Source organism: Erinaceus europaeus, chromosome 5, assembly GCF_950295315.1.
Source record: "Erinaceus europaeus chromosome 5, mEriEur2.1, whole genome shotgun sequence".
In the NCBI taxonomy this organism is placed as follows: domain Eukaryota; kingdom Metazoa; phylum Chordata; class Mammalia; order Eulipotyphla; family Erinaceidae; genus Erinaceus; species Erinaceus europaeus.
In genome coordinates this window covers 112,944,402-112,958,784 of record NC_080166.1, presented here as the reverse complement: position 1 = coordinate 112,958,784, position 14,383 = coordinate 112,944,402, and the positions used below count along the sequence as shown (strand labels likewise).

Sequence of the window (14,383 nt, the reverse complement as noted above, 5' to 3'; positions counted from 1 at the left end):
TTCTTTGCTAAGCACAGAGGTTCTTTTGCAACCTTTATATAAAGTTATCATTTGTCCTTTTTTGTTGTTGTTGTTGTTGTCTTAATAATGTAGGGGGTGGGAAACAGAAAAGGAAAAAAAAAAAAAGACAACAGAACAACAACAGTAAAACCTCCACTAAGGTTCAGAACCATGAGTGCATATTAAACCACACCCATGTCATAAATTATACCTATGACTAGTCTGTTTGCTATGACTGTTCTTTTTTTTCCTTTGTCACTCTGAGAAAGAAAAAGTGTCATGAATTTCATAAGTAGGGTTAATCTCCAGCTAGGTTTCTAACTAAATAAAGAGTAGTGCCAGTTCTAGACTAATGATTAAACTGTTGAGTTCCTGGGGGGGAAAAAAAACTGATTGGCATTTAATTCTAAGATATATATATATATATATATATATATATATATATGCAAGTGGTGTGTATCGTTTCCAGAAAAAAATTCATAAAAAATCATTCCTATGATAGAGACCATTTAAAATAAAGCACATTACTTTATAGCCTCTGGGGAAAGCATTTGTGTGCATGGGAAAAGTTCTGAATGAAATATATATTGAAATTATTTTTTCTACCTACCAAGAGAGGTCATTGCAATTTTGTATTTATTACAGGGGTTCTAAAGTGTGAGTGAAGTAGCAATTATGTTGCATTATTAAATTGTCAAGTGGTCTTTATAAAATGCACCATAGACAATAATTTAATAATATAGGAGATTAGAAATTGTACTGATGTATCAACAGCAGCACTGTAAACCATCAGCACCCAATAAGATGATAAAAGAACCTATCTACCTCAAATGCAGTAAATAAAATACATCTTTAAAAATAATAATGCATAATAACTGTATTTTTGCATTAACAAGGCATTTTTTCAGGTATTTCTCCAAAAATTGTTCTCTCTCTCTCTTTGAATCTGAGTAATTTAGTAATATATTTAGATTAAAATTTATATTAAAGCTTTCTGGCAGATAAAAAATAAGTAAGCAAATGACTAAGTATTATTCACACTCCACATCCCACTTTACAACTTATTTCTCTATTATCAATTTATCTAGCTTTCATGGAACCATATTAGTGATGAACAGAGAAACCAATATTAAATTGCATTCAGAATGATTTGATCATGTTACTTAGACAAACAAATTAGTAGACCTCTGATCGTCAACACCAAACTGAAATTATTCGAGATCAACTTAGAAGAAGTCTTAATTAACTGCATAGATTAGATTCAAAATTCATTGATTAAAGGTGGGTTTCCCCTCCAACCTATGCTGTCTGTCCACTGAAAAACTGCCCTGAACTTCCTGCTTTTAGTCCTGATAAGACTCCCCCAATACTGTGAACAAACCGTTAACAAGCAACCAAGGGAAACTTAACTGAAGACTAATTCAAATAAAAGACCAGGAAAAAAAAAAATGACAGAGGTGGAAAAAAGCCCTTTCTCTGATAGCTGTTATACTGTGAGCAGGAACAGAAAAGCAGTCCTTTTCATGGACAAGCGTGCTGGCAGGCCATTGCAAAAGAAAATCATAGACTTGTATCTTGAATGAATGATGAGAACAGAGTCTGCAGCATGTCTGGCTTAGTCAAGACCATGGATTGCTACTTTCAGGAATTAGTGGCTATTAGCTGATAACAACGAACACTGATGATCTATGGAAGACAGGGGAAGTGCACTTCTTCTACACTGCATTTCCCTTTGAAAGAACATTTATAGCCTCAGCTGCACTGAGGAGTATCATAAAGAGTGTGTTGTATGTATCACTGTCAGTGTATTCATCAGTCAACGTACTTCCACTCATGTAACTAACTCACTGTTGAAAGGGTTCAAAAACATGAAATGCAAATAGTATGAGACAGAGGATATGCAAGCACTGGTGTCACCTGAAAATTTGGGGAATGCATAGAAAATACTTAATAACCCACATGTGGGATATTTTACCTCAAAGTTATGTACATATCTTTAGCTTTAGCTTTCTCTGGGGTCCCAGCACAATCAGGGAAAAAAAGTAAATAAAGAAAGTAGAAACACTCATAGAAGTAATTAAACACTGAGTATTGCTCATGAACATGAGGTATTGTTTAGTAGCATAAATACTTTTAAATTTTTTGGCACCGTACTGTCCCCAGTTCTTTTGTTTAGAAAAAGGAGACCACTCAAGCGATTTCATGTTGAATATGCTATTAAAATTTACATAGTCTGAAAAAGAAGAGGAAATTATTAAACACTCAAGTAATCTGGGACTAGAATATATTTACTCTAGAATATGACACCAGGAAGTATGAGGTTTCATGATTTCTCTGCCCAATTTAATCTTTGCCTAGAGCTGCTATCAGATTGCATGTAGTGTATGTCTCCATGTATGGGGGGGGTCCTTGTGCAGCCGCATCAATAAAATGGAAAATGCTAAAAGACTTTCAAATTTCAAAACAGAAATTTCTAAGGAGCAAGACATGATGATTTTTTCTTTGGGTGTTCACAGCAATTCCATTTCACTGAAAACCTTACTGTGTAAGCTTTCTGCTATGTTTTTGGCTCCCACTTTGGTCTCCTACAAAGATCTATAATGTTCCAGCCTCTCTTTGCTATGTTGTCTCTCTCAGCTTCCTTTCCTGTCCCAGCTCCTCCTGGCAAAAGGACATTATTCTCAGAGTCCCAAAGTTTGCCTTGGCACAGAGTCCAATGTGGGGGAGGTTTTTTGTTTAAAAAAAATAAATCATGAAATCAATACATACAGCAAGACACCCTGGAGGTGTTGGATAATGATGTGAGTCCCAGGCTAATGATCAGCAAAAACACATAATATATATGAGCCTTACACCTCCCCCAGTGCATTAAATGGTTGAGCTGTCTAAAGAAATGACCCATTCTGCTGTCTCTGGATACATTCTCCTGAGGAATACCTGTCTCTTAGGTGGACTGCTTTTAAAAAGTTATAGGTGGATATTTCAGATGCTTACTGCTATGACAGAAACTCCAGCTGCTGTGCTATTTGGCTTGGGGCCTGTGTTGAAATGCTTCTTTATCTTCCCAGCTACTGACAGCTGATATTCATTTTCTGGGAGGCCATCATCCTGGTGGGAAGAAGAGGGGAGAAGGGAAGAAAGAAAAGAAAAGAATGAGATAAATGGAAAACGAGGCCAAGATCTTCTAGTAACAGGTAGTGATCTTAAAAATCTATATGGTTTCAGAAATAAATGACCAGAATATTCTCATTTAATAGAGTATCACAAGTATTGTTCCAAGGTCCCCTTCATTTCCACATCTGCTCTAAAATTTAATTGTCTGTGTCAGCTGACCCTTGGAGTTTTATTTCTAGATAAAACTTGTAATTTCTATTTTGAGTTTCGAGTAAAATCTACTTCAGCTATGGCTCTAGGGACATATGTCAAAAAGCAAGTTAATCTGGACAAATAAAAAAATCAATATGAACATTTTTTTTTTTTGGCCTCACCTGACAGTAGATCCTATTAGACCATGACTTAGATTTAAATCCAAGGTAACTGAAAGATCTGGGCTCAGGAAAGGTCTTCTAAATGAACTTATGTTGGAGACTGGAAAAATAGCTCACATGGATAGTATACTTGCTTTGTCATGTGCATGACCCAAGTTCAAATCCAGCCTCCACTGCACTGAAGAAAGCTTTGGTGCTGTGGTTTCTTTCCTCCTCTCTTTGCCTCTCTGTCTTTTTAGCTATTTATATTTTATTCCTTTTCCCCCCTGCCTCTCTTGTCTTTCTCTGTTTGAAATAAAAAATAATAATAAAGTCATCCTGGGGCAGTGAAGCCCTGGAGATGACCAACAAGCTTAAGCTGATTCTACTGCTGTTCAATTCAATATTCTGGGATCCCAGGCAACCATCTAAGCAGACAGTTCTTTCTTAAGTTTTAAACCTCCCATTTAGTCTTTAATTCATCAGTTATTATAATATATTTCAGATTGGGGCTTATTTTAAATGGGCCTTCTACTCTGCACCAGAGCCTTCTATGATGGAGGCTGGGCAGCCCGTCTGTCTGTGCTAAACACTGTTAGAATAGCAATAACCAGAATCATAGCTATACACTACCACTTACTAGCCCATGAGGCAAAGGCTGCACAATCCTTGAAGACAGAGACCTTGTTTTGTTCACCCTGGAATGCTCATGTATTAACATAGGGTCCTGGCACATAGCAGATATTCAATATTGGTGAGAAATATGATAAAGTGCTTGCTACTAAAACAATAAAACCAAACTTTCTGGCAAGGCTGATGCTTTACCAAGCATTCTTTACTCTCCATCATTGTTCATTTTTTCAGTCCACCTAGGACAATACATTTGCTGCTTCCTCTTTTGTATAAACTGGTTTATATGCTTAAATTGTACTTCTCCTTTCAGCAGTTAACTATTTTTTGCTTCAACCAACACTGTCTGGCTGCAGTGGACTATAGTAGCTGGTGGGGAAATGAAGTGAGTGACAATAGGCAAGGGACCCTGTGATTCCTCTTTTTTTTCAAAATCCAGATCCAAAACACCTGTTCCAAGAACTTTTTAGTACAATGGCCCTTCTAGAGATTCCTACTGCTTTTTTATTGTATTTGTTTTCATTTTCTGTGACTATATATATGCATATGTATACACATATACCTATAGGTATAAATATAGAATTTTTGGTTTTACTTAACAATGTATACGTATAGATAAATTTTATATATATAAAGGAGTAAGGGTTAATATATAGCTTATAAAAGTGTGCAGAGGGTGCTGGATGTACCTAGGTGAGCACAGACCTTTGAGCATGTACAAAGACCTTGGTTCAAGCCCCTGGTCCCCACCTCCAGGGGGGAAGCTTTGCAAATGGTGAGTGTTGTTATGTAATTAGCATAGGCTGATGACCACTGTGCAATCCGCAGTCAGCGCATGGGATATGTTACTCATGTAGAGATTTTTGGCTCTGTTTTTCAGAAAGCCACAAGACCCTATATGGACTTTGTGAACAGACTACAAGAAGCTATCAGTAGACAAATAGATAATGTAGAAGTAGCCAAAATTCTAATTAAGTGATTCGCCTATGATAATGCAAACTAAGACTGTAAAGGAATTCTTGGGCCACTTAAAGATCAAGATTTAAATATTGGTCAGATAGTAAAAGCATGTAATCAGGTACGGACTCAAATCCATAAAGCACATATTATGACTGCATTTAATTTTTTAAAAATATTTATTTTATTTATTTATTCCCTTTTGTTGCCCTTGTTGTTTTATTGTTGTAGTCGTTGTTGGAGAGGAAAGAGAGAAATGGAGAGACGAGGGGAAGACAGAGAGGAGGAGAGAAAGATAGACACCTGCAGACCTGCTTCACCGCCTGTGAAGCGACTCCCCTGCAGGTGGGGAGCTGGGGTTCAAACCGCGATCCTTATGCCGGTCCTTGTGCTTTGCGCCACCTGCGCTTAACCCGCTGCACTACAGCCCGACTCCCTTATGACTGCATTTAATCAGGCCATGTGTGTGACAGGCTCAGTACAGCCCATGCTAAATAAGGTTTATTTAAAAATGTAATAATTAAGGCCATTTGCAAAAGAATTGTAAGGTGAAGCTCGAACAATTTAATTAGAAGGTATCTGAAAATGACAGATATTCCAAACTTCCCTTTACCAAATACCCACTCTGTAAAAGAGGCTTTCACTGGGCAATCCACTGTCTATCCAGAACTTATGCAGGAGACATTTTTCTGCCAGAAAACAAAAAGCGGGGTCCTGGTTCTCCAGCCCACAAAGCAATGAGGACTATTGGACAACTCTGAAGGATAGCCACTTACTACAGGCATGAATCTTTACAGGTTGTCTCACTGTGTTCCTTACGTCTTTAACCTTCCGGTCTCTCTATGGGGATGTGATTTGTTTGAATAGTGGGATATACATGTATATATTCACTCAAATTTATCATAAAAGCTAGTGTTGATTGTGTGATGCTATTATACACTCCTATGTTTTTGAAAGAGCTAAAATAGAAATTGTATCTATCAGTGTTTGGGGTCTTCTCCCCAAAGGTTTTACTGATATTTTGCCATGGTGCTCAAGTTAACCTCTCTAAGTGTTCAAGTGCATTCTGGAATTATTGATACTGATCACATAGGACAAGTTAAAATTTATCATTTTTCCCATGGCACCTGAATTGTACAGTTAATCCCTATACCCTATTTACAAAGACCATCAATGATCCTCCAAGGATGATGGTGCTTATAGTCTAGCAGTGTAACCTACTTTGAGTTTGTCTATTAATCTCCACTTCTGCTTTCACCAAGGCATTAAGCTCTAGTTAAATGATTTGATATTTTTCTGGTATAAGCATGAGCCATTGTTCTTTAATGCTTTGATTGGCAAGCTATCATTCATGACTCCTCCCCCCTTTAGGGGTGTTTATCTCAGAAGACTTTCTAGTGATGAATTCTGGCAAATGGATGTTTCACACATCCCTAAGTTTGGCAAACTGAAATTTGTTCCTATCTCTGTGGACATTATTACAGGCTTTATACATGCCACCTGTCACACAGAAAGCAACCCATGTTTGTGAACACTTTATCTGCCTTTGCTGCTAAAGGTATTCCTCATAATAATAGACTGATAATGGCCCTGAATATGCTTCTAGACTATGGATTATTTCTTCTAAGCATGTAATTGGCATTCCTTAGTACTTTGCTAAATGAGTAATTGTGGAACGCTATAAGGCACCCTCAAAGGCCATATTCCCAATCATAAACAAGATAATGCACAGAGCTTTATATATTTTAAATTTTTTGTACCATATAATTCTAATCAAACAGCTGCTAAACATTACTTTTCTCCACAGAGTTTCTATTCTTTCTCCAGCAGATGCCTTGTGACTTTTCTAGCCTCGCACTCCAACACCAAGATGTACCCCGATCCCTACCCTGAAACCACTTGAACTCTGGGCCACCTCTGTTAGTCTCTGATTGAGCTTCCAGTTAGTGTTGGGCCATCTCTGGGTTAGACACAGACCCTAGACCACAGGTTACCAGGCTAACAGGGTCTTATTTGATACTCAGTTATTGTGACCACACTTTCAGGAATGAAGTCAGGACTTGCAGAATCCTAGAAACACTGAAGACATGTTTATTTTCCTATACTCCTACAGTCTCTGAGCATCTTGTCTATGTTTATACTAAGAAGTGGGGAACTGTTGTGACATAATTAGCATATGACTGGTTTTGATGAATGTAATTAGCATATAGCTGACAAATTGGATATAATTAGCATACGGCTGATTTCAATTTCAGAATGGAACTTAAGCATGTACCAGGCAGAAGTTGCTCTCTGTTCATGTACTCTGCTCTCCTGGCTCCCTACTTTCCTGTGTATTTGTGGTGCCAACATGGCTGCTTCTCCAGGGAACTGAATATGTGTAACTGAGCTAGCTGGTAAACTTAGCTTATAAGACTCTCCTCTATGGCCATATGAGTAACCTATATCTCTGCCAATAATAGTCTATTTTGCTATATCTAAAATATGCTGTCCTGGGGTAGGGTGGTAGCGCAGCAGGTTAAGCGCACATGGCACAAAGCGCAAGGAACTGCACAAGGATCCCCTTTGAGCCCCCGGCTCCCCACCTGCAGGGGAGTCACTTCACAGGCGGTGAAGCAGGTCTGCACATGTCTATCTTTCTCTCCTTCTCTCTATCTTCCCCTCCTCTCTCCATTTCTCTCTGTCCTATCCAATAACGATGACATCAATAACAGTGATAATAATAACTACAACAACGATAAAACAACCAGGGCAACTAAAGGGGAAAAAATGGCCTCCAGGAGCAGTGGATTCATGGTGCAGGCACCGAGCCCCAGCAATAACCCTGGAGGCAAATATATATATATAGTCCTGTACTGCTGTACTGTCATGCAATAAACCTTAATTGTTTTGAACCCGCGCCGAGTTGCAGTCCCACCACAAGGTCTTAATTTTTTAATTACAATAGTAAGTCAATGCTCTCTGTCTCTCCCATCTCAGTTTCTCTCTGTTCTGTCAAATAAAAGAAAGAAAAATATATGTTCATATATACATATATGTAGGTAGTAAAGTTTTTGTTACTTCTTCCCTGTATTTTGTAATCCTTAATATAAGTAAGTGGCTTAGTGCTCAGCACATGTGAATACTTAGCTTGGGATACTCATGGACTGATTTATTAATGGCTACATGAAGGAACAAACATTATGCTGATTAAATCATATCTGAAACCAAATAAGAATGAAGGAAGTTTCTCCATGATGCAGACTGAATCAGAAGCTTTATAAATTAGTTTTGTGGAAAGAGTCAGAAATAAAGTGGTCAGCTAGTTTAACAGTAAGATGATACTGGGGGAGGGAAGATATGGGGCTATATGAAGACTCTGTGTGTGTGTGTGTGTGTGTGTCTCCCTCCCCCCTCTCTCTTTCTCATTCATGTAAGCTCTCTCTCATATGTCATAAGTAAAATAAATCTTAAATAATAGTGTAAGTGTAGAAAGGGTGGAGGATGATTTTGCCTTAACTCAATTTTACATTTACAATGTGTTTTTACAACATAGCATTCAGTTCCTGACTTTATAAGAGCCAAATGATAACCAGAGAGTATTGTTGTGATCTAGCATCTGTGACTGTGGAGGTACTATCCAATCAAGCTTATTTATTTATTTTTATTTATTTTACAAGTTCTACCCTGTACTTCTTTTTTTTTAAATATTTATTTTATTTTATTTATTCCCTTTTGTTGCCCTTGCTGTTTGTTTTTTTTTTATTGTTGTAGTTATTATTGTTGTTGTCGTTGTTGGATAGGACAGAGAGAAATGGAGAGAGGAGGGGAAGACAGAGAGGAGGAGAGAAAGATAGACACCTGCAGACCTGCTTCACCGCCTGTGAAGCGACTCCCCTGCAGGTAGGGAGCTGGGGCTCGAACTGGGATCCTTATGCCGGTCCTTGTGCTTTGCGCCACCTGCGCTTAACCCGCTGCGCTACAGCCCGACTCCCACCCTGTACTTCTAATGCCTCTAAATAGAGACCTTGGCTACCTTGGGCTAAGTGATTTATATAAACTTTCAACTATAAACAAGTTAGAAAAAAGTGGATCAGAGAGCAGGCCTAAGTTTTTGTTGTTGTTGTTGTTTGTTTGTTTTTCATTTTAGGACAAAAAAATCTTGAGCAAATTTGTATACTTGGGTTCAGATTCAGTGGAAAAGATGAGTTGGGGAGACAAGAGAGAAGGAACAGGTGGTGTGAGGTACAAGTTGAGGACATGAAGCAATCTGCCTTAGCTTAGCTTTCTCTGAGAGAAGATGAAGTAAGGAGAGAAAAGGTAAGGCCATCCTTGGGGTGGAGAGGAGCAAACTTAAAAAGGAAGTGCAGTCAGAGGCTGGTACCACCTGTAATGTTACGTGATCCCAATCTAAGGGAGACATTTATGCTCTTCTTAATCCTCAGGTATCCTCTCCAACCTGCATGCCTTGACTCATCTCCAGGATGAGCCAACTGAGTGAGGCTCAACAAGGCTAAATAATTTGTTCATGCTCAACCAGCTAGAAAGTGCTTGAGTCAAGTCTGAACCAGGTGTGAAACTCTGTACTTTATACAGCAATCAAGGGCACCCATTAGGGTCAGACAGTAGCATGGTATGGGCTACAAAAGGGCTCCATAAGTGTCAGTGGGAGGGGACTCCATTAATCATCTTTCTCAGGATGAAGGTAGCACAGTGTTAAGGAAGAACAAAGGCTGAGTTAGAGGCTGAAGAAAACCTGTGGCTAAGAAGGTGACTCAGCACATACTTTATATACTTGGGGCACTAGGTTTGATCACCAGCACCACTCATGGCTAGAGTAGTGCTTTGGTTTGTCTTTTCCTTCCATTATTGCAGAGAGGAAGAAAGAAAGAAAGAAAGAAAGAAAGAAAGAAAGAAAGAAAGAAAGAAAGAAAGAAAGAAAGAAGGAAAGAAAGAAGGAAGGAAGGAAGGAAGGAAGGAAGGAAAGAAAGAAAGAAAGAAAGAAAGAAAGAAAGAAAGAAAGAAAGAAAGAAGGAAAAGAAGGAAGGAAGGAAGGAAGGAAGGAAGGAAGGAAGGAAGGAAGGAAGGAAGGGAGGAGCCACAACTAGAGCACTTCTCAGCTCTGGCTCATGGTGGTGCAGGGGATTGAACCTGGGATCTCAGAGCTTCAGGTATGGAAGTCTTCAGTGTTTTTTTCTCTCTCTTTCTTCCTTCCTTCCTTCTTTTCTTTCTTTCTTTCTTTTTCTTTTCTTTTTTTTGTTGTTTTTGTCTATTTTTGTTTATACCAGAGCACTGCTCAACTCTGGCTTGTGGTGATGCAGGGAGATTGAACCTGGTTCCTTTAGCCTCAAGCATGAGTCTGTTTGCATAACACCTCCACTTTGCATAACTACCTCCACTCTGAAAGCCTTTTGCATAACCATTATTCTGTATCCTCTGCCCAAACAAACAAACAAACACACACATGATTTTTTGGAAAGTCTTAGTGAAGACTGGGAAGCATTTGGAATTAGTCAATGGGAGGCTGAGCATTGCAGGAGGAGTCAGAGGCACAGAGCCAGAAACTACTATGTCAAGAGAAGACTGGGTATCCATTAGTATAGGAAGTGGCAGCACAACATGTTAAATCAGGGCTTTGGAATCTTGTGTGTATCAGGCAGGGGCCAACACTGGAGGCAATGAAGTTAGCTGCACAGACCTGTGGTTGGCACTGGCTGTATATAAGAGCTTGTGTGCAAACATGGAGAAGTCACATAGTTGTGCCTTCATATCAACAGTTTCCACTTAGTGAAGCAGTCTCAGCTTTGCAGCCCTCTGAACCTCTCCTCCCCCAGCATCCAATGTTGATTTACCTGGCCCTTTTTCTCCCTGCCAGCTCTTAGGCTAGGTGTTTACTTGTCAGTCATCCTCACAATGGATTTGGTTATTGTTTTCTTCCCAGTCCCAATCCTAATCTCCTGTCAAGACTGTAAGCAACTTTTTTAGATGTTGGGGCCTGGTGGGTTCTGGCCTCCAGCTTTAAATTCTAGTGAAGGGTTGAGCTTCCGTTGGGTTACTAGTTTGCCGTCTAAGCAACAGAAGTAGTTTAACAACAAGCCTCACAAGTTGTCAGAGATGCCTTTGACTTCATAAAACTTACAACATTTTAGGTTATTTTCCCAACAAAATAAGGTGTCTCAGCTAGAAAAGGTAAATTCTGCATGGATAGACGCGCACGAGAGAGAGAGAGAGAGAGAGAGAGAGAGAGAGAGAGAGAGAGAGAGAGAGAGAGAAGGCTAAAGAGTTTTCAATATCAATTTTGAAGGTCATAAGTAAGCATAACTGACTAAAAGAAATACATAACTAGCTTTATAGAAACTTCATTTGTACCTGAGGGCTTGATGATGGAGCCTGAGCTAACTTACTGCCTTGCATTAATAAAATAAATAGGGCTGTTAAAAACATACATCTTTATAACCATTATTCAGAATAGATGACAGGCCAAAAATGTGCTATAAATTTTTGAAACGTGACAAACCTGGCATGTTCTCCAAATAGTTACAGTATTACTACCATACAATCTGGTACATACTTTTCTGGGAGTCTTTCCTGAAGTTTGACACAGGCCTGGTTGTGGTTTGAGGTCAGTGGGTTTTGATTTAGAAATTCCCATCCACTATTTGGCAGAGCATGGCTGCTGACAAGAACAGAATTAGTTTGCAAAATGGAAAATGAACTCTCCCAGCTGTCTGGAGGAGACTTAGCTTCCTGGTCTCCATTTCCACAGCAGGATGTTAGAGAAGACCTGGGGGAAGGGGGGAGGGTTGGACATGAAGTCACTTAGTATAACAAATTTCTCTTTTTCCTTAGGGAACCCATCCTCGGGGGCTCTTGCTTTAGAAAATTCTATTCTCTTCATGATTTTTTTTTTCTTTTTTGGAACCACAAATCTTGCTTCCTATGGCTTCATTGCCAAGCTCTATTATTAATGATATCTGTAAATTTATGTAAAGTGTGGCAGCCTGGAGAGGCTTATTACCAGAATCTTCCAATTTAGTGTTAAGCCATCCCAAGTACATCATAATTCTTTAATGAAAGTTCCATGTCACATAGTGTGGGACCCTTGGACTCTGGTCAATCATCCCCAGATTTATGGGACTCGGGACCCTTGAATTTCTTGTTTAGGTCTATGCATCCTTTATGTCTGCAGTTCAAACTGCACTGGGGGGTGGGGGAAATGTCATGATAAATGAGAGAAGACATGTAAATGGAAAGAGCAGTTCTAATGTCAGCATTTCCAACTTGTGGCTAAAAATAAGTGACTTTATTGATTATTACAGTAATGCTGGGCTTCTCTTAACTTCTAACAAATTCCACCAGCACAATAAATGGACGCTCATGTGTTTTGTGTGCAGACGACTTGTTCTTATTAGTCTGGGATATCATGGAAGATTATCTAGGCTCTTGTTTTTTTCTTCTTTCTCTTATTCCTTCCCCTTTTCTAAATTATCTTGGTTTACTAGAATTTCTTGGAGATCAGATAGGTGAAATAAATAAAATGTAGGGGAGTCCTGAGACGTGATGAGCCCAGACCTCAAATTAATCCCTCTCTCCATTGTTACTGGTCATCTCTATCAGGAACAACACAATAGACCCCTTTGCAGGCCCCCCATAGGACCTTGCTCTTAAATTGGATCAACAGCAGTAGAGAACATTCCATACTCCCTTCGGAGGATGGACAACATACTCTATGTTACACCTGAGGAAGATGGATCGATATTGCGACAGCTTGGAATGTTCCTACTCATGACCACAGAATGTGAGCTCAGATCTACATGGATGCAGAGGTCACATAGGCTCCTAAGCTGAATATGGGCCCCAGATCACATCAAATAGCTGGGGTTTACAGTCAACAATATTTATATAACTTTCCCATACATGGGAACTACTCTTTTCCCTGATCCAGTTTTCTAGCCCTTTTTTCCAGCCATGACATCATCTCCCCAGACAATAACCTGGGTCTACCTGCACATCAGATGTCAGGCTCAGGCCTTTTGGAATATACCTAAAGAATAGACTTACTAGCTATTTGCAAAACAGAGATCCCAAACCTTCATCTGCAATATTCCAGCCTTTAAGTTCATGATTAATAAACAACTTGTATAGTTTTATATGTTAACTCTTTTTCAGCCACCAAGTTCCAGATACTGGAACACCAGTGTGTCCTGGAGTTCTGTTTCCTCAGAGCCCTGCCCAACTAGGGAAAGAAAGAGACAGGGAGTATGGATCGACCTGTCACTGCCCATGTTCAGTGGGGAAGCAATTACAGAAGCCAGACCTTCCACCTTCTGCACCCCATAATGACCCTGGGTCCATACTCCCAGAGGGTTAAAGAATAGGAAAGCTATCAGGGGAGGGGATGGAATATGGAGCTCTGATGGTGGGAATTGTACTCCTCTTATCTTATCTTGTCAGTATTTCCATTTCATAAATAAATAAATTTAAAAAATAAATAAAATGTAAATACATAGAAGATAATAGAAAGTTTTGAATCAGTGAAGTAATTATATGTGGACTGTTTAAACCAGTCTTTATACTAGGACAGAGGTTCTCAATCTTGGTCTAGGTTTCATGTTATAATAACCTAAGAGTGTTTTTATTTTGCTTTTTTGTTTGTTCCCACTCTGCTTTTTTCTCATTGGGACTTCACATCTGTGATATTCCACTGTTCCTTTGCATGAAGCTCCCATGTGGAGGTCAGTGGTTAAAACTCAGGTCCTTACTCATGGTAAAGTAGGCACTCTACTAGGTAAGCTATCATCTGACTCTCATCTGGTTGTTTGTACAGAAAAACTACAAAACAGATATCAGGGAAGACCAGTTAAGTCAAACTTTCATAGGGGCAAAACCTAGGCATTGGGTCTAATGTTAGAGACTTTGGTGAACTTTGTGCTAGAGATGTCTCAGTTTTTCTTATCAGTAAATTAGAAAAAATGATTGGCAGTAAAACACTGGTAAAATTTTAGCACTGAGGGGCCACTGGCAGCTCATCCTGTAGAGCACACATGGTACCATGCACAAGCACCCAGGCTCAAACCACTGGTCTTCACACACAGGAGAGAAAGCTTCATGAGCAGTGGGGCATTGCTGTGGCTGTCTCTCTTCTCCCTTTCTGTCATCCTCTCTATTTCTCTTTTCTGTCCAAAAAAATAAAAAAGAAAGAAAGGAAGGAAGGAAGGAAGGGAGAAAAAACCATCAGGGAAGGTGGAATGGTACACACACTGAGTCCTAGATAAAACCCTGATAACTATCTGGTGCACACAAATGGGATTTTTTTTTTTTTTAATGAAGGGGTCTTCCTCCTTAATCAC

General features: G+C 39.2%; 1 protein-coding gene across 7 annotated transcripts in view; it reads right to left on the bottom strand.

Moving 5' to 3' along the window:
* The window catches only part of DCLK1 (doublecortin like kinase 1), a 383,977-nt gene that overhangs the window by 22,953 nt on the left and 346,641 nt on the right, over positions 1-14,383 (bottom strand). For all 7 annotated transcript variants that reach the window (XM_060191632.1, XM_060191631.1, XM_060191629.1 and 4 more), the window contains one exon: positions 2,995-3,108. In XM_060191632.1, coding sequence (XP_060047615.1) covers positions 2,995-3,108 — 114 coding nt within the window. The remainder of the gene's footprint in view (positions 1-2,994; positions 3,109-14,383) is intronic.